Here is a 21,466-nt window from a genome sequence, read left to right as displayed (position 1 = left end):
CAGGTGAACCTCAAAGGCCCAAGTCTAGATGACTAGGTCTCAAACTTTAGCATTGATTAGAATCACCCGAATGACTTGTTAAAACATGGACTGCCAGGCCCCAGCATCAGAGTGCCTGATTCAGCAGGTCTGGGGTGGAACTGGATGGTCTGCATTTCTAATGAGTTTTCAGGTGATAAAGATGCTGCTGACCTCAGACCAGCTTGAGAACCACTGATGGAGATTTTGAGACCCTAGGGAAAGTATTTATCCTCTTTAAACCTCAGTTTATTCACTGGAGAGTATTTGGAAGATTAAATAAAATATTTATCAAGAACTTAGTGTAGTAGTTACACTGGGTGCTCTATTATAAGTGATAGCTGTTTTTAAATTCAACTTTAGAATTTAAAAAAGCCAATAAACTTGCCTATAAATGGCATATAAATTGCACACACTCTCTTTTACCTACTTATTCACCCTCCCTCATTTCAAACAAGGTATCAGTTCTACTTATAAAGGCTGGGACTTCAAAATGAGAAAAAGGAACCATTATCCCAGAAGAAATATGCATCAAGGAACCTACAGGTTCTGAATAACTATTGTGTAAACATTTCTCAAAAAACCGTTTACACAGAGCTTGTTGTGTCTGTGTCTGTGGGGGAGGGAGGGTGGGTTTAATAGTGGAACTTTATCTCCTCACACTGAGCAGCAGCAAGAATCTAGGGATTTCCACAATCAAAGATAGGATTTAAATCATAAACACCTTCTTTGAAATAAGCCTGAACATCAGGATGAAAATGTCAAATTTACAGCCTCCCTTCTCTTTTCCATTGAAAATTTTGCCGAAGGAGAAGAGAGGGAAGAAAAAGCTGAGACTGGCTGTGATTATTGCAGTCACAAAGCAGCATTTGCCCTTCAAAGTCTCCTCTTTCTTCACAAAGTCAACACATCCCCTGGGCCCAGTCTCCAAATCAAGTACAAGGTTTGATGAGAAATCTTGAGGAGAAAAGGAGAGAGAAAAGTGGGCAGAATCGGGGTTGGGACTGGACCGAAATGGTATATCCTCAGTTTCCTTTCTATCTCTAGCGGGGGGGTCAAAGCCCATAAGCAGATGGGTTCTGTTCCACCCCAGCTCCTGCAGTGGGCTAAATGGGATCAACATTGTCCTACTCCCCTTCCATACACAGCCCTAACAAAGTAATAGCAGCATGAGACATGCAGAGTCCACTGGGCACACAGTGCTGAATCCTGTATCTTCTGCATTTCCAACAGGTGGAGAAGTCTTTCTGCTGGCATGAAAATTCCATATTAATAAGTTAGTTTGAAGAGAAGTTTCTGGCTTGGCACCTAAGCTTTGTAAACTTTCCATTACTGATTTGGGACAAGCAAGTCTTATTTTCTGGCAGGTTATTAACTTCATGTATCATGATTATGATAATGATGACAAAACATCATTATCACAACAATAGATGCTAATCTTGACAACTGAGCATTGTTTGTTTTTTTTTAGACAGGGTCTGGTCTCACTTGATCGCCCAGACTGGAGTACAGTGGCACGACCACAACTCACTGCAGCCTTTACCTCCTGGGCTCAAGCAATGTTCCCACCTCAGTCACCTAGTAGTTGGGACTACAGGCATGCAACACCATACTCAGTTAATTTCTGTATTATTTTTGGAGAGATGGAGTTTTGCCATGTTGCCCAGGCTGGTCTCAAACTCCTGAACTCAAGGGATCCTCCCTCCTGCCTCAGGCTTCCAAAGTAGTAGGATTACAGGCATAAGCCACCGCACCCAGCCATACTGTTTTGTGTACCAAATACTTCTGTAATTTTTTTCACATGCACATGCACCTACTTAATATTTACAACCAACTTATTAGGGAAATAATATCACCATTCCCATTTTATAGATGAGGAAAGTGAGGATCAGAGACGTTAAATAACTCGTCTAAGGGCAGAGCACTAATGAGTGGTAGAATCCAGAGAGCCACTCCAGAGCTCCTGATCTAATCACTCCACAAGCCATAAAGCTTGACAGATACTGGCTAGGGGGCCTGAGTAGACATGCTGAATATACTTTTAGTACTTGAAATCAGGACACAGAGGGGAGAATATAACTGAGACCATTCTGAAATTCAGGGATATATGGGGAATGTAAAAATGCAGGTGGCCCAGGGATGGTGGAGAAGACCCTCTGTAGGAGAAATGTGGACCTTCAAAGCAGGGGCCTCAAAGCCACTTTGCTTCAGACCCTACGTTGGTCTTAAGCAATATTTTAATCTTACAGTTCCCTAACCTGTAAAAATGGATAGAAATGAGGATTAAGTTTATGAAGTCTAAATTCTTCACAAAGTGCTATCAAAATGTCAGCTCTCATTTTTATGGCAGATCAGCAGTTGCTAGATGGGGCAGACTCGGGAAATCATGTGAGGGCAGAATTCTTGAGGACTCATGGCCCAGAGAGAGGACTAACAGAAGGAGGTAGAACCCAACTGTGACACTGAAAAAAAGCCACAGAGAACACTAGCTCCCTCTCAAACCAGAAGCATCTAATTAGTTTCTGTCACAGTTCATTTTTTTCTCCACACATGCCGCACGGCCCATGCTAGAAGAATTTCCTACAGATCAATGGTGAGAGTTCAGCCACTCCATTGGAAGCACTGTAAGGATGCTTCCAAATCTCAACATTTTCCAAAACTGGTCTGATAAATGGCTCTATCCACACATCCATCCATCCACCTACCTGTGCAATGTTTATTAAGCACCTACAATGTTGCTGTCACTATCTTAAGGTGCTGGAGATATAAAATGATCTCCTTTGACCAAGCCCTTCATCCCACTTTGGCTCTACGACTAGAAACTGGGATGCACAGAGCATTATATATTTGAGGAGTACAGGATGATGAAAACCTTTAATCCTACTCCAGGACATATTCCTGGGATTTCCCCACGCCAATCTGCTGTTATGGACTTCAAGCTTTTCTTTGGATATGTATGATTTTCAAGGACTATAATATATCTGAAGATTTAGGAAAACTAACTTCTTGATAATATTAGGTCTTCCTAATATTTAAGAGATGGCGTTCCATTTATTCAGCACTTCTTTAAAATATACAGATTTTTAGTAAGTTACATCTAGATTACCAGGTCATTGTCTCACAGGTACTTTTAAAACAAAGCATATAGGAAGCAATGAATAATAATGAAATAAGAAAAGAAACAAAATCAAATCCTGAAAAGCAGAAATATCCCCTATATCCTGTATCCTCCTCTGGGAGTCTCCATTCCACATTCTATTGATTCATCTGACAAAACATAAAGAACACTTACTCAGGGCTGTCTGGATATCCTTTTCCCCATTTTTCACTTCTGTCAAAAATCCCTTCAAAAATTTGAGACCTCTAAAACAAAATAAAGGAAGAAATATTACTTTCAAAGTTCCCTTATGTTGAATGAGTATAAAGAAACGGCAGACATCAGCTTCCATTTCAGTAACATGTCAGGCACAGCAGTGAATAGGTCAAATCATATGGCATTCCTTGAACCTCTTCCCTTCACTTCCCTTTAGCTTGGTCTGGAGCCCGTCTTTCATCTCATCTGATATACCTAAAGAAGTGGTTTTCAAAATGTGTCCCAGGACTAGTGGCTTTAGCATTACCTGGGAATTTGCCAGAAATGCAAATTCTGGGGCCCCATCCGATTTACTCAATCAGAAACTGGTTCTGAGTCTAGTGTTTTTAACAAGTCCTCCAGATGATTCTGATGCCACTGAAGTTGGAGAGCTATTGATTTAAAGAGAAGCCAGTTGACTTTAATGCCTTTAAGATTCCTATCTTATACACTTATTAACAATATTTATCACCATCAAAAGGGAGGCAAAAAAAAATGGTATTATTCATTAGGCCTTCTAGAAAAGGCTACACAATTCAACTAGATCCTTCACTCAGAAGCAGTCTCCTTTGTGTAACAATTTTTTTTGCTGGTAATTTTTTTTGAGCTAGATTTTAACTGCTAGCAGTCCCACCCCAACTGCCTCACCTCTTCAGCCACAAGAGGGCTTCAGTCGCCGAGTTCCTAACCTGGGCTACATCCGCCTCCACTTCGTGCAGCACTATCTTCTGGAGAGTGGTAAACTCTTCTTTGTTGGTTATGTATTTCTGATTTACTTTCTGGAGGGAAAGCAGGGAAACAACCTAAGTTTAAAATGCCGAAGTTATCAAGCAACTCAGTATAGTATTGAGACTTGTAAGTTTGGCAAGCAGGCCTCTAAGAAAATAAATTAAGCTTCTATTCCCTTCTTCCTTATATTTTCATGATAATTTTTTTTTGGAGAATTCTATGTAGCTTAAACTGGAATTAAATAGTCTCAGGGTTTAAAGTTTTGTTCTTTAAGTTCTTTTTTCTGCCTCAGAACCTCTCTCATGGCTGTCTTTGGCAGATACTTTTCACTCTGAGTATAAAACTCAACAATGATTTGTTCTAATGAGACTACTTGCAACTATTCCACCTAAATACAATAAAGAAAGGTATATCTACAGGAATTCCTAATAGTGCTTCCTCAAAGACTAGTCTCCAATGACAAAAAACACAGATTTTTATTAGGTACTGTATCCTCAAGAAGGTAACATTTCATCTACATTTAAAAGGGGACCTATCCCTTATTTTACCTGGAAGAAAGAGGCTCAGAGAAATTTGGTGAGTTGTTGATGGTTCCACAACTACCACTGGAAATGGGCCTTTTGAGTCCCAGACCACTGACAGCTATTTTCACTATATAACCTAGCTTTTAGAAAAAGATAACGTCATCATTTCAACCTAAAAAAGCACAGAATCAGTGTGGACATTAGAGTGAAACCCTACTGAACCACACGGTGCACATGAAAAGGCAGTCCTGGTTTCATTTTAAAAATGAATCTTCTACTCCCCATAAAGCTTAACTCTAGCATATAATAAAGGCTTAGTAATTCCCTGAGCATTCACAATGTGAGAAGAAAGATGCTTGCTCTCTTAAAGAACAGTGATACATTTTCTACTTTTTGATTTATTCTTGCCAAGCACAAAAATGTTGACAACATTTTCCTTTATTTAAAAGTTTCCACAGAGACAAATCAGTATGCTCACCTTAATATTTCCAACAAGATCCATCTTAACAGGAGCAAACACTGTAGGGCCAAGTTTGTCTAGAAGAAAAGATCAAAAACATTTCTGAAAAAACAATTTTAAGTGGCAATATTTTTATAATAAAGAAATAATAAATTTAGCAGATCCTCAACAACTTTAATTTTTGCTTCCAAACCATTATCTAAACATAACCTTCAAAAGCTTCCAGGATACTATTATCATCTTTTTCTATTACACTACTCCAAGGTGAGTTATAATGAGGCCCTAAGTGACAGGTGAGATGAAGACAATCTTGTAAGTTTAGGATTCATATAGCAATCCTTAGGGCTGCACTGTCCAATATGGTAGCCACTAGATATGTGGCTAGCTAGTACTTGCAGTGTGGCTAGTACTAACCAAAATGTACTGGAGGTAAAATACATACCAAATTTGGAAAACTAAGTATGAAAAAGAGATTGCAAAATATCTCATTAATGATTCTTTTGGTTTTTTTGTTTGTTTTTTTTGAGTTGGAGTCTCTCACTGTGTCCCCAGGCTGGAGTGGAGCAGCGTGATCTCAGCTCACGGCAACCTCCACCTTCCGGGTTCGAGCGATTCTCCTGCCTCAGCCTCCCGAGTAGCTGAGATATAGATGCCCACCACCACGCCCAGCTAATTTTTGTATTTTTAGTAGAGACAGGCTTCACCATGTTGGCCAGGCTGGTCTTGAACTCCTAATCTCAAGTAATCTGCCCACCTCAGCCTCCCAAAGTGCTGGGATTACAGGCGTGAGCCACCATGTCCAAACTTACTAATTATTCTTTTTTTTTTTTTTTTTTTTTTTTTTTGAGACGGAGACTCTCTCTGTCACCAGGCTAGATAGAGTGCAGTGGCGTGATTTCGGCTCACTGCAACCTCCAACTCCTTGGTTCAAGCGATTCTCCTGCCTCAACCTCCCAGGTAGCTGGGATTACAGGCATGTGTCACCACATTGGCCAAGATGGTCTTGATCTCCTGACTTTGTGATCCACTTGCCTTGGCCTCCCAAAGTGCTGGGATTACAGGCGTGAGCTGCCACGCCCGGCCCAATGATTCTTTTATATTTATTACATGTTGAGATATTTTAGATATTCTACGTTTTAAAATACATAATTAAAATTAATTTTTGTTTACTATGATAATGTGCCTACTAGAAAACTTAAATTACGTATGTGGTTTGAATATTTCTGTTGGGCAAGAACAATGACTAAAAAATAAAACAAAGAGGTATAGCTAAAAAGCCAAAAGAGAAAAGATAGTGGAACTCTAAAAAACAAAACAAAACAAAAAACTTGATTGATCTAAAAGAAAGGCAGGGACAAAGATAGGTAGCTAAGAGGCCAAAAGAGGAAATAAAACAGAATACTAAAAAAAAATTGATTAACTAGTGAGAAATCAGGAAAGGAGTTTTTAAAAAGGGAACAAAGAACATATAGAGAAAAGCAGAAAATAAGTAGCAAGATGATAGAAACAAATATCAAGATAATGAATGAAATTCATCCAAACAATGTAATTCACTACATTAACAAATTACAGGAAAAAAAAAATGACTTCAGCAAATAAAGAAAAAGCATTTTATAAAGTTAACTCATTCATGATTATAAAAACAACTCAGCATATAAACACAATTTGTATGTACATGCTATTAATAATTGGAAAATGAAATAAAACACTTTTTACAACAGAATAAACAAAAAATTCTAAAATTTATTCCTAACAAAAGATATATGATAGCTATACACTAAAAACTATATAGAACATTCTTGAGAGAAAATTAAAATGACTTAAGTAAACAGATATAGCATCCTCATGGATTGGAAGATTATCAGTGTTTTTGTTTTTGAGACAGGGTCTTGCTCTGTCACCTAGGATGGAGTACAGGGTGCAATCACGGCTCACTGCAGCCTTGATATCCCAGGCTCAGGTGATTCTCCTGCATCAGCCTCCCAAGTAGCTGGGACTATAGGCTTGTGCCATCACACATGGCTAATTTTTTTATAGGGACAGGGTCTCACTTTGTTGCCTAGGCCAGGATCAAACTCCTGGTCTCAAGCGATCCTCCTGCCTTGGCCTCCCAAAGTGCTGGGATTACAGTTATGAGCCCGTAAGCCCTGCCTTCAATGTTGTTTAAGAAGCCAGTTTTCCCCTAATTGGTTTCCAGATACAATGTAATCTTAATCAAAATCCTAAAAGACTTTTAAATAGGAATTGAACAGCTAAAATTTATCAAAAGGCCTAGAATTTCCAAAACAACCTTGAAAAAGAAAAAACTGAGAGACTTACATTATCTGATTTCAAGCCTTATATTAAGACACCATAAGATCACTGGAACAGAAGAGAGAGTCCAGAAACAGTCCCACATTATAAGCATTGTAAGTTCAATTGATTTTTGACAGAGTTGCCAAAGCAATGTAAAAGGGAAAACATATTTTGACCCATGGTTCTTGAGCAACCAGATACCACAAGGGGAAAAAACAAATGAGCCTCAACTCCCTACCTCACACCACACACAAAAAATAATTCCACTGGTTCATAGGCACAAATGTAAAAGTTAGAAGAGTCTAGAAGAAAACAGAATATCTTCATGACCTTTGGGATAGGTAAAGATTTCTTAAGACACTAAAAGCACTAAGTATAAAAGAAGAAACTGGACTTCATCAAAATTTAAAACTCCTGAAAAGGCATCATTAAGAAAAGGAGGAGGCAAGCCACAGTCTGGGGGAAAATACTCACATGTCTACAATGGAATTTTAATTAAGAATATATAAAGAGCTCTCCCAACTCAGGAATAAAAAGAAAAACTGACTTTTAAAAATGGGTGAAAGATTTGAACAGACATTTCACAATGGAAGAGATAGCAATGGCCAATAGAAGTGCTCAATATCATTAGTCATCATGGAAACGCAAATTAAAGCCACAATGAAATATCACTAAAACATGCAGGAATGGCCAAAAACAAAATACTGACACCACCAAATGCTGGTAAAGACGTGAAACAACTAGAATACTCATACACTATGAACAACTGTGCAACCATTATAACTGTCTGGCAGTTTATTATAAAATTAAACTATGAACTAGCAATTCCAGTCCTAGGTATTTACTCAAGAGAAATGAAAGCATAGGCCCATAGGCACAAAAATGTTTAGAGCAATTTCATTTATAATAGTCCCAAATTGGCCAAGAGCAGTGGCTCACTCCTGTAATCCCAGCACTTTGGGAGGCCAAGGTGGGCGGATCACATGAAGTCAGGAGTTTGAGACCAGCCTGGCCAATATGGTGAAACCTTGTCTCTACTAAAAATACAAAAAAAAATTAGCCGGGCATGGTGGCACAGGCCTGTAATCTCAGCTACTCGGGAGGCTGGGGCAGGAGAATCACTTGAACCTGGGAGGTGGAGGTTGCAGTGAGCCGAGATAGTGCCACTGCACGCCGGCTTAGGTGACAGAGCAAGACTATCTCAAGAAAAAAAAAAGAGTCCCAAACTACAAACCACCCAAAGTCCATCAATAAGAGAGTGAATAAATAATTGTGGTATATTCATTTAATGGAATACTACTTAGCAATAAAAAGGAATGAACTACTGATACAGACAACAAGGATGAATCTCAAAAACATACTGTATGAGAAAAGCCAGAGGCAAAAGAGTATAATATTCCAGTTATATCAAGTTTCAGAATAGGCAGAACTAACCTATGGTGACAGAAATCAATAAAATGGTTATTTTAGACTGAGTGACACAGGGAACATTCTAGGGTGATGAAAACATACTATTTCTTGATAAGGATATGGATTACAGAGGTAGATGCATTTGTCAAAATTCACTGAATCGTAACAGTTAAGTCCTACGCAAGTTACACCTCAATTTTTACAAAAGATGTATAGTTAAATGGGTCATAAAGCAAATTTCAACACATTAGCCATTCTTGGTATTACTGACTTTATACAAGTAAAACTGAATTTGACATAAACTTTATATATATAAACACTATATATAATATATAAAATGATATATTTATCATATATATAAATTACATATAATTTAAATGTTACATATAAATTTTCATAAATGTATTTATTAAAAATATAAATATAACATATATATACACAAACATATATATATATACATTTTTTTTTTTTGAGACAGGTTGTCTGTCATCCAGGCTGGAACGCAGTGGCGCAATCTCGGCTCACTGCAACCTCTGCCTCCCAGGTTCAAAAGATTTTCCTGCCTCAGCCTCCTGAATAACTGGGATTACAGGCATGCGCCACCATGCCCAACTAATTTTTGTATTTTTAGTAAAGACGGGGTTTTACCACATTGGCCAGGCTGGTCTCAAACTCCTCATCTCAGGTGATCTGCCTGCCTCAGCCTCCCAAAGTGCTGGGATTACAGGCATGAGCCACTGCGCCCAGCCATAACATACATTTATTTATTTACATATATATGTGAGATATATGTGTGAGATGTGTGAGATATATGTGTGAGATATGTGTGATATATGTGTGATACATATGTGATATGTGATATACATGTGATATATATGTTTTACATATATATATAGAGAGAGAGAGAGAGAGAATATATCTTTAAAAATCTTTGAAAATATGTTTTGGAGGCCGGGCGCAGTGGCTCAGGCCTGTAATCCCAGCACTTTGCGAGGCCAAGGCAGGCGGATCAGGAGGTCTGGAGATGGAGACCATCCCAGCAGACACAGTGAAACCCTTTCTCCACTAAAAATACAAAAAAAGTAGCCGGGTGTGGTGAGAGGCGCCTGTAGTCCCAGCTACTCGGGAGGCTGAGGCAGGAGAATGGCGTGAACCTGGTGGGGTGGAGCTTGCAGTGAATGGAGATCCCGCCACTGCACTCTAGCCTGGGTGGCAGAGCCAGATTCCACCTCAAAAAAAAACAAAGAAAGAAAGAAAGAAAGAAAATATGTTTTGGGCAGGTATGGTGGCTCACATTTTGGGAGGCAAGGATCACTTCAGCCCAGGTATTCCAGACCAGTATGGGTAACATGATGAAACCCATCTCTAAAAAAAAATACAAAAATTAGCTGGGCATGCGCATATAGTCCGGCTACCAAGGAGGCTGAGGTAGAAGGATTGCTTGAGCCTGGGAGGTGAAGTTTGCAGTGAACAGAGATCATGCCACTGCACTCCAGCCTGGGCAACAAAGCAAGACCCTGTCTCAAAAACAAAAAAGTTTTAACTGGTAAAATACATTTTTTCACAGTGCCAATATATTTGAAGGCCTATGCCTCAAATACTTTTTTTACTTTTATGTATGGTTTCTAGAAAGATCCCCTTTTTAAATTACACTGTTCTGAGGTCAATATTTAATCATAATTAGAAATGAAATGGGAATATGCAATAATGCTTAAGGTCACAAAGTTTTAACTGTACATGTCTGGTGATTTGAACAAATAGCTAAGAAGGGTCATCTCACTGTACACACAGTTCAGGGTATTTCTCCTGCAAAATAACTACCGTGAGGCAGATTCTAGAGATGAATGAATGTAAGGCAATTGCAGGAATCTTACCTAAGACTGGAACCACAGCATAACATGATGCCAAGAATGCTTCTGTGGGAATGCCACTGTCTTCCAGAAGTTCAATGTCACTAAAGCTACAATTTGGTGATACGGAAGAGAAAAGATTGAAAATACAGTATCAGCACTCTGCAGTTCAGAGGTAATTCATAGAAACAGCTGCCTCTCTGTAGGGCAACTCATTTGACTTGATATGCCCCAATGACTGTTTTTCTAATATGGTCTCATAAAATAATTTTCCAAAGATAATCCACCAAAGCAAGCTAACATTTGTTCACAGAGCACACTTCACAATCAGTTCCTTCTTATTCATTGGTAAGAAAGAGCAAACAGTAAAGCAGGTACTTGGTATACTACATTCTCTATTCTCCTAGAACATGCCATCACCTGAAAGGAACACCATGACTGATTTTCCAGAATAGAAGCTAGTATCCAAGCATCAGTGATATTACAGAGTCTAGAATACCTTGTGTTCATGGTACTAAAGAAAGTTGGGATAACTTCTTTGCCTTCCTCCCAGAGGCATTCTGGAGAGCAACTTGAGTCCGATCCAGACTGAGTCAAGTTATTGTCATGATTTTTCAGGTTTTCCATTCCATCTTCCTTCATTATTTCACCTTGGACTGCAAAGTAGAAAATACCTATTACTAACCTATTATATATTTATTATAAAAATACATATTCATTGTTGAAAATTTCTAAAACACAGAAAAATACATAGAAATAAAAATTCATGAAACACTGTTCACATACACATACACCTACAGACACAAACAAAAACTTGAAGTATGTGTAGATTTGAATCCTGCTTGCTTTCACTAAACAATGTATCATCATTCAACCCTTCAAAAACATGATTTTAATGACCATGTTATATTGTATCACACCCATGAGGGGCACTTAGGTAGCTTCCAAAATTTTATAATTATAAATACAATCACTACTCATTATTAGCACATTCTATATATATTTGTGAATTTGTCTACTTGCTAAAATTTATTTTGTAACCCTAAAATCAATACACACGGCACTTTTGCAGTCATTTGTGGACACAGAGTGGTGAAAACTTTGTTGCCAGACACACATATTCCTAGCTGAGGTAGAGCAATGTGATGTTCTGTCTTCCTGTTTCAGCTCTCATAGGACGGACACATGTCCTTCCTTAGTGCCACATTTTATGCATGTTTGTGCATTTTGTTGTTTTTGCTGTTTAAAAGGGCTCCCAAGTATATACCATCTAGTGTTCCTACCCACAAAAAGGCTGTGATGTGCCTTAGGGAAAAAAGATGTGTGTTAGATAAGCTTCATTCAAGCATGAGTAGTAGTGTTGTTTGCTGTGACTTCAATGTTAATGAATCAACAATACATATTAAAGTGTCTTTAAACGAAAACACACATAAAACAAGGCTATGTATTGATTGGTAGACAAAAATTTTGTGACCAGAGGCTTGCAGGAACCTAACCCTGTATTTCCTCCAGGAGCAACAGTTTACTATTTGCTAATTCAGTGGTCATGGTGACTCAATAAAATGTAACTACTGCAAATAATGGCTGTAATGCCACAAAGAACATCCCTGTCAATATGTCTTTCTCCTTAAATCTAACTATTCACTGAAGAACAATTCCTAGAAGCAAAATTATCTGAGCAAATAAATGACTGCACTGTTTGGACAGACATTTTCTCCTGTCTTTATTATTTACCCAAGAGATAAGACTCCAATGATGTGTGGATTGTCTCTCTCAGATTAACAGCTAAGAAAACACAGCTCCTTCCCTCAACTCTCACACTGCTCCCCAATTCATCAGGAAAAAACAAGGTCTCTTATTTCAAAGTAGATGAGGAGGAAATTTTAATTTCATTTTCAAATTATTAAGTACTTATAACATAATTAAAAGCTCTAATATAGTTGTCTTTGATCTGAAGTAGATTTCAGCAATTAGTGCCAAGGGATTAGCATATTTGAACTACAGACCTATTACCTGAAATGTGGGACTTTGGCTTGATAAACACAGAGAAGACTGGGTAGAAACCTCATGGTGATTAGTGAATTCTGACATCCTCAGGCCCAACAGAAACCGGGAGGATGAAAAACTGAACTGCGGTAATTTTACACACTGTTAAGTCTAACATCATAATCTAAGTTCAAAGGACTTTTAAGATACAGGGTTGAAGGCCCTCTGCTCACTGCAGCCCATGAACACAGCCAAAAACACTGAGCAGGAATCTTCCTCTTCACTCTGCCTTCTCAACACCAGGTCAGGGTCAGATTGGATGAAAGAATGTTGTTCAGTCATATGACCTATCTTACCCAGCCAATATCCTCCTTAGGAGACACCACTACATGGTCTTGAGGTTAATCCCTATCATGGATATACATCAAATTCCCAAATTTTCTATCATCTAAAATTGGTTTGCTTCAGACTTTACTTTTGTTTTTACCTGTTATATTATCATCTGTATTTTCCTCACTTGATATGCTGCAGTCTATCTCTGCAGATTTCAAAGATAAGGAATTCTTATTTTTCATTAGGATTTCTTCCTCACCATTTATTTCCATATTTAAAGATCCATTTTCACAAGTACTCAACTCCATTTGCCTGCAAATTTTTTAAAAGGAAAAAAAGCCAGAAAGTCATTATTTGGTCTTTTTTTTTTTGAAACAGGTCTCCGCTCTGTCACCCAGGCTATAGTACAGTGGCACAATCACGGCTTACTGCAGCCTCAATCTACTGGGCTCAATCAATCCTCCTACTTGAACACTCCACCCTGAGTAGCTCAGACTACAGGTACCTGCCACCATGCCCAGTTTTCTAATTTTTTGTAGAGATGGGGTGTCACTATGTTGCCCGGGTTGGTCTTGACCACCTGGCCTCAGGCAATCCTCCCACCTCAGCTTTCTAAAGTGCTGGGATTACAGGTATGAGCCATGCCATCTGCCAAGCCTGGTCATAAACTGACTGCCCAAGTGAATGTGATCCTTTCAACATCCACTGAAAGAAGTGTTAAATCAACCTAAACCTCCCAGTCTTCTGCCTCCAAGGCCTGTGATGGGAGCAGTCCAGCCTCAAGGCTGCAATTTAGAAATCAAAGAGCCGTTAATGGCTTTCCCAGCACCGTCAGCAGTCCCAATCTTCCTGCTCCCCAGCAGCATCAGGAAATAGTCATTGACAGCTCTTTGGTTTTCAATCAGCTTTCTCCAGGTGCCACTTTGTACACTTTACTTTCCTCAACTTCTCCCTGGGGGTCTTCTTCTCTCTCTCTACACCACTGGCCATTTCTCTGTGCTTGCCCGGCCAGTAACTTTATCTTATCTTATCTTATTTTATTTTATTTTATTTTGAGATGGAGTCTCGCTCTGTCGCCCAGGCTGGAGTGCAATGGTGTGATCTTGGCTCACTGCAACCTCTGGCTTCCGGGTTCAAGTGATTCTCCTGCCTCAGCCTCCTGAGTAGCTGGGATTACAGGCGCCCGCCACCACGCCCAGTTAATTTTTTGTATTTTTAGTAGAGACAGGGTTTCACCAGGTTGGCCAGGCTGGTCTTGAACGCCTGACCTCCCTCGGCCTCCCAAAGCGCTGGAATTATAGGCGTGAGCCACCATGCCCGGCCAGGGAGAGTACTCCTTATAAAGCATGTCTGAGAGAAAAAACCCAGGAGGATCACAGCACATCCAGAGGGAAACGTCAGCACATTAGGGTAACAGAAAAAGCCAATTAACATGCACGTAGAACAGCTAATTCTATCGGTTAAAGGAACAATCACAATATCTTATTATTATAATTAGGTGATTATACCTAGCCTAAAATATTTTCTTCTAATAAAAATAAGGAAGAGGGGTCCAAGCTACATAGTAACTCCAGGAAAAGTATTTGCTATTTTCTTAAAAAAAAAAAAAAAAATACCGTATTTCAACCTAGTAATTAAAAATGTAGGAGCATATAGAGGCAAAGACCTCAACAACAACAAAAATCCTACAAATATGCTCCTAGTAAGAATATTTAGAATAGGAGAAAACTGGAAATAACTAAATTGGGAACAATCCTTGTAATAAAGAAGTAAGCAATAGTATATAAAGAGACGAACTATTAAATAATTTGAGGCCAGGCACAGTGGCTCAGGCCTGTAATACCAACACTTGGGGAGACCAAGGCAGGTGGATCGCTTGAGCTCAGGGGTTCGAGACCAGCCTGGGCAACATGGTGAAACCCTGTCTCTACAAAAAAATACAAAAATTAGCCAGGCATGGTGGCATGCACCTGTAGTCCCAGCTACTTGGGAGGCTGAAGTGGGATTGCTTGGGCCCGGGATGTTGAGGCTACAGTAATTTAACCCACTTTCATGGGTTAAATCACCTTAAAAATTGAAGGAGCATTTAGGGGAACAGAAATAGTTTAGATTTTGATAGGTTATTTTTCAACCTGCAATGCTACCTAAGATTTTTATTTTTAAACACAACAAAATAGCACTACTATCATTTCTAGATAAAAGCACACTTAAAACAAAGCTCAGAGAGAAGTTTCCTCTACAAGAGAAGTTTCAACCTTCAGTACACCCTAGAGAGATTAAAAGTTACTAAATGTGATGGGTGAGATCCATCTTAGGGAAAATGCCAACATATTCCCTATTAGTGCTAAATAAAAGGTCTGCTCTGGGTTGATTCAGGCTCCCTCAAAAGAGGAAAGTCAGATATGTTTACTTCCATATTATTTCAAATCCTGAGAAAAACCATTACATGATCAAAGTATCTTTGTTTAAACAAGGAATAAAAATATCCTTATTTTTTTTAATTTTTAGCAAGAAGAAAAAAAGCTACTGTACCTTTCCAAAGAATTATGAATTGGTATAATAGGATGTTTCATCTTTAAAAGAAGCAAAGAAAGTTCACATGTTAAACTTTGAACAGAACATATTTAGGATCTTATTACATACAAAATGGTAAATACGACCATATGACCATAATATACACTAGCCCCACTAAACAGAAACAATTTTAGGTCTTCCCAAAAGGGAGTCATCGATTCCACCTAGTCCTTATTTATACAAATACATTTCTAAGTAAAAGGAAGATGATCTTTTGACAGACAAAAATTATCACAGTCAAACTCAGTGATTAGCTTTCTTTGTAATTTCAGTTATGCTCATTAAACATTAATAAGTAGCAAACTATGACACAAGTATTATATCAAATACTAGAGGTATAAAGGTAGACATTATGGGGTTCCTGCCCTAAATATCATTTCAGTACAAAACAAGGAATACAAATAAAATAGAAGTATGTATAAGAGAGGCTTTTAGCCCAATTTAGGGATTCGGGTAAGAAGAGACTAAGTCTTTGAGGATGAGTATGAGCTAATCCAGGAAAGAGAAGTGAAGAGCACTCCCGGCACTGGAAAATGGCACAAAGGTGTGGGAGGAACTATTAACACAAGCAATGAATATGTTCAAGCTAGGTAATGACAGAGAAAGAGCTGGTAATGTGGGAAGGGGTTAAGAAGTTTTGACTTCAACCTATAGGCAATGAGGGAGCCACTGAAAGGCTTAGGTTAAGTGGTTCAATTTATACTGCATTAATAGAAATATGGTTGACTGGAAGGGTCAGGCTGAAAGCAACTATTAATAGTTAGAAGACTGTCACAACTTTAGGCAAGACTCACTGGACAAGGGGTTGGAAAGAGGCTACATTAGAAACATGCTTAGGTGGTAAAACTGCCACAAATAACTGACTGGATATGGGGTGCTGAGGACAGATATAAAAAAGGACATAAAGCAAAGTCCATTAAAAAACTGTCTTTATAAGTCACTAAAGGGTAATAGAGAACATAACTCACTATAAACTTTGAAACTTTTCATGATGCCTTGTTGCAGCCAAACTGAGCTGGACTTTTACCTTGCTGGACTTGAGCATGGCCAGCTGCGGTGATCCTGGTGGAGTGCGGTAGAGCAGCTCAGAGGTGAAGGCTGCATTTGCGATCTGCATGCATTCTTCCAAGGTCTTCAGAAAAGTATTACAGGTGGATTTCAGCAAAGTTCCCACATCAATTCCCTCCTACGAAAAAACCAGAGTGGAAGACTCCTTTACCTTGCCAAAAAAGAAAAAGCCCAATTGTAGAATGCCCTTAGAGGTTGTCCACAAAATAATAATAATGTATCCACCTGCTGAAATATGTACATCAGTTATAGAAGAAAAGCCCAATCTATCTATTAATCAAGTAACTATCAGCACTATTTGACTTTAACCTACAAGCAATGAGGGAGCTGCTGAAAGCCTTAGGTAGTAAAGTAGTTCAATTTACGTAGAATTAATTTTAACTCCCTCAGTCACGACAACCGAAAGTATCCCTCCTTGAGAATCACTGCTCTAGACTATAAACTTCCCAAGAGCAGGACTGAAATGCTTTTTTTGGTATCCTTCATCTTCCCTCCCATTCCCCTCACAGCCTATCTCATACATATTAGGCAGCTGCTGAATGAGTAAGAGCACCCAAAAGGAAGTGAATGCAAGTGGATTAAATCACCTTTTTTAGAAAAACTCAAAACACACGTACTACCAGTAGTGTAGTGTTCTTCTACTACCTAAGAAAATAAATGAAAATCTTTCATTATAATCTGTAGATGCATTGTTTGTCAGATCGAAACTTCTTTGAAAGTAGAGCAGAGACCCTGGTTAATGTGAGCCATTCTATACATAGCTTAACACCAGAGAAATCTTTTAATATATGTTTTAAAATAAGTGAATAATGACTGTGTTAATATATACTAAAAATCACAATCCTTGCTGACAACGAAGAGAAAAAAAGCTGTGTCTCCATCTTTGAAAGCACTAGTCTATTCCAAAACACAGTTACAAAGGTAAAACAAAATACTGTTAGTTTCATAGACGCACATCAATGAAAGACACTAAGTTGGCATCTTAATAGCCACTGCTATAGAAATGGCTCCGCAAGGCTGTAATAAACAAAACAGTATGAAACTGGAGAGAAACATATTTTAATATGATCGTACTAAAGTTAAAGGTTCCAAATATTATCAATTAATTAATCCCCAATTCATTCCAGGAAGGAAAGCTATACACTTGCATAAGATGAAACGTACATATTGCTTCTCTTTGTTTAATTTTGTTACTTTTTTCCTCTTTAAAATAGTAAATTCTAAGACAGTCATAAAATTAGGTGAGAGTAAACACCACCTGAAGGAATGTCTGGTGCTTTTCATGTATATCAGTAATATTAATAAAATAATATTTTACCTCAGAATTGGCTATACTGGTAGTCACTTCTTTTATATTATTCATGTATATTAATAATAATAAGAAATAATATTTTACCTCAGAATTGGACACACCAGTTGTGGTCACTTCTTTTGTTTTATCCACTTGCTGAACAAGGAGGTCACAGTAGAGTCTTAGTTCTGACATTTTGGTTTTCAAGTTTTCAGTGTTTTCAGCAAACTCTAAATAACAAAATGATGATAATTCAGTAACCAGAACAAACAACTGATCTACTAGTTAGGATACTACGCAGAAGTGGACTCCTTACTAGTTAGGATACCACACAGAACATATGCCCAAAGACAAATCTTTAAAGTATGGTTGCAAATGTGACAGGTGAAGACATAAGAACAAGAAAAAACAGAAAAAGTAGATCTCCAGTCTTTTAAAGTAGTATACATTATATATTAAGTCAACATACCAAATAATCACCAGTATACAAAGAACGAGACAATATACTGTCTGACCCACTCCTGTCAAAACTGGCAGCAGAGCTAAGGGGTTCAGAGTTTTGGCCTCAGTTCTGCCAGAGAGTTTTTCCTATCTATAAAATGGGGTCATAGCTGTTTATCTACTAATGCAGTGCTCTACTCTTACCTGGGAAAAACATTCTGTAGCATCCAATTACCACTAAGAACACCGTTCATAATTTCAGCTGAGGACTGGTTTAGTATGCTGCCTTGTCAAGACTAATGGCACCCCGCCATTATTATTAGCAATGCTCTCCACTCATCCTGGCATCGAGGGCTCATTTACAATTGTTACTACTTTTCTGTTTCCTTCTTCATGAAAAAAAAAACTGCACACACATTACCATCTGCTCTGAGTCAAAGCCAACAGCTTCTAGAATTTGCTCCCAATTTAGCATTAAAACCACCAATGAAGAGGCCAATTTATGAATCTACATAAAGAGTTAAGCACAACTGCCACACCTGTCATGATAGATGTTCCCTGGAACACTTTTTCCCATTTCACCCCACCCCAGCTCATCTCTTCAGGGTACATTTAGGGCCATGGGGCAGGGAAGGTAGCAACTAGGACCCAGGCAGTAAGCCCTGGTATTCTTGCCCCAGTCCAAAGAGAAAGCCGGGCCACGGTTCTCTGGAGAACTTAACGATGTCCAGTGAATGAGCATTAAGCAACAGGAACCTGACAATTAAGCATCCATCCTACCCCAGAAAAAAAGTAAGGAGGGGCAGGGTGTTGCTACAGAAAACACCCTGATCCAAGGCTTATCCGGCTCAACTACTCTTCATCAAAGGTCAAGTTTGGCAACAGACTGGATACTCAACCATTTTATCATCACTAATCCTCATGGTAATCCTCCTGAGGTAGGATCTATTACCTCTTTTTAAAAGATGAAGAAATTAAGAGTAAGAAAGGTTAACTGACCGATGCCAAGGTTATACAGTCAATAAACTGCAAAGCCATCATGTGTACCCAGCTGTGTTTGGCTCCAAAGCCTGCACTCTTTGCACTATGCTATGCCAAGAAAGAAGAGTTAGATATAGACCCTGGCTTACATTATACTAAGATACGTATCATTTGCATGATACAAAAAGCTGGCTAGGTGGTCAGAAGCAAGATAACAAACAAGGGAAATCAGAGATGCCAGTGGGTGATTCCCAAGGTTTCCACAGCAAAGGACAATCAATACTTGCCTTTCTCCTTCTGGGTCCTACTGTCAGTCAGGCAAGCCTTGGCTGATCCCAGGGCCACCAGCCACCGCTGTCTTTCAGCCACACTTCTGGCCTTCAGGTAGAAATACTGCTCCCCAGGGATTATCAGGTCCATGCGTGTATTATCTACAGAATGAACTGGGAACAAGACAAAGACAGATCAGAGACCTAGAAGAGCCCTGTCTGGGTAGCCTCCACCCCACCCAACTTCTTCAGCTTAACTGATGGCAGTCATTGAAGGCTTCTTCCCAAAGAGGATGCCAGTCCTCATTACCTCTCCTAATTGACACAAAGTTCTGTTTACTTATCTCATCTTAGACATCTCTGTTAATCAAGAGGGAAAACCTTGCAATTGCCCCCAAGGCATCACCAAGACTTTGGCCCAAACAAGAATCACCCAATTTAACTTTTCAGTTAAACTGATCCCTTATCGGAATAGAGAAGGAACCTCTCTTTCAGTGGGTGTGTGTGTTAAGTAGGCTGCTCTGAGGCCAAGAAACAAGGGTGTGTTTTTTACCTCCTTGGATTTATTGGGAAACAATCAAAAATACAATCTTTTCCATCTTCTACTTCCCTTGACAAGTCAGACCAAAAGTGTGAGAATTTTCTCAGAGGCCTTTGGAGAAGAAACAAGCAAACCAAACTCTTTCACCCACATCCACTATCTAAATTCCCATTTAATATGTTTTTCTTCTGAGCCACACCTTCTCAGCATGTCTCAAGACAAAAACAAGAAGTAAAGACTAAAGAAAGTCTGTTAGGTTTTTGCTTGTTTTGTTTTGGTGGAGGGTGTGTGTGTGTCCATCCTGATTTAAACACAAAAGTGTTTCATGCTGCAGTAAAGACTTCAAGTTTTGCTAACAGCCACTGGTCCCAGGTGAGCAGGTCACTAAGGAATGAGTGCTAGTTGAATAGTGAAGCACGTTGCTCTCATTTATTTTGACCACCTCTTAGCCAATCTCCTTATAAAAGTTGGCAACAGTTTTGGGTTTTATTTGCAAGGCTTTCTTTTGACACATAACACTATGTCCCTTGGTCTGTACTATGGAAGCAGCAGAGAAAGGTATGCAGGGGCCAGGGGCTTTTTTGTTTTTGAGGGAAAACAGAAAGAAAAATAAAACTCGCAAGTTGCTTGATTCCTCACCTTGAATTTCACAGACTGCCATTTGTATGCTCCCTTTGCAACCTTTCCAGGCATCTTCAGGAGAATCATAATAGGATAATATTCCCCCACAGAGAAGGAACCATCGAGGCTGCCAACCTGAAAACAAAAGCAAGAGCATCATTGCAATTACTGCCTGTGTATGAAGTACCTCCCAAGATACAGAAATAGAGCCTAACACAGGATACTGGGTTAGCTCCAAGGAGCTTTACATTGCCAGGGTTACTCTAAGAGAAAGAATTAAGTTAGAGAGACCTGTATGTTTTATCCCATTTTTATAAAATTAAAAATGCCCAAAGAGGTGTGTGTGTGTGTGTGTGTGTGTATATATATATATATATTTTTTTTTTTTTTTTTTTTTGAGATGGAGTCTAGCTCAGTCGCTCAGGCTGGAGTGCAGTGGCACGATCTTGGCTTACTGCACGCTCCGCCTCCCGGGTTTACACCATACTCCTGCTTAAGCCTCCCAAGTAGCTGGGACTACAGGCGCCCGCTGCCACGCCCGGCTAATTTTTTGCATTTTTAGTAGAGACGGGGTTTCACTGTGTTAGCCAGGATGGTCTCGATCTCCTGACCTTGTGATCCACCCGCCTCTGCCTCCCAAAGTGCTGGGATTACAGGCATGAGCCACCGCGCCCAGCCAGAGGTATGTATTTTTTAGTCACACGATTACAGAAGTCTGGAAGG

The 21,466-nt window shown here is 39.1% G+C and overlaps 1 protein-coding gene across 2 annotated transcripts in view; it reads right to left on the bottom strand.

Moving 5' to 3' along the window:
• The window catches only part of PLEKHA8 (pleckstrin homology domain containing A8), a 69,765-nt gene that overhangs the window by 24,943 nt on the left and 23,356 nt on the right, over positions 1-21,466 (bottom strand). For both annotated transcript variants that reach the window (XM_033194045.1, XM_033194046.1), the window contains exons 2-12: positions 20,762-20,878; positions 19,600-19,755; positions 17,996-18,120; positions 16,559-16,717; positions 15,490-15,530; positions 13,112-13,269; positions 11,138-11,294; positions 10,663-10,748; positions 5,102-5,160; positions 4,019-4,149; positions 3,311-3,381 (exon numbers count right to left, since the gene is read on the bottom strand). In XM_033194045.1, the coding sequence (XP_033049936.1) occupies positions 3,311-3,381; positions 4,019-4,149; positions 5,102-5,160; positions 10,663-10,748; positions 11,138-11,294; positions 13,112-13,269; positions 15,490-15,530; positions 16,559-16,717; positions 17,996-18,120; positions 19,600-19,755; positions 20,762-20,878 (1,260 nt within the window). The remainder of the gene's footprint in view (positions 1-3,310; positions 3,382-4,018; positions 4,150-5,101; positions 5,161-10,662; positions 10,749-11,137; positions 11,295-13,111; positions 13,270-15,489; positions 15,531-16,558; positions 16,718-17,995; positions 18,121-19,599; positions 19,756-20,761; positions 20,879-21,466) is intronic.

The sequence above is a fragment of the Trachypithecus francoisi genome, unplaced genomic scaffold (genome assembly GCF_009764315.1).
Source record: "Trachypithecus francoisi isolate TF-2019V2 unplaced genomic scaffold, Tfra_2.0 Lachesis_group4, whole genome shotgun sequence".
In the NCBI taxonomy this organism is placed as follows: domain Eukaryota; kingdom Metazoa; phylum Chordata; class Mammalia; order Primates; family Cercopithecidae; genus Trachypithecus; species Trachypithecus francoisi.
The sequence above is the reverse complement of the archived record's forward strand: the minus strand, read 5'-3'. Positions and strand labels throughout refer to the sequence as shown.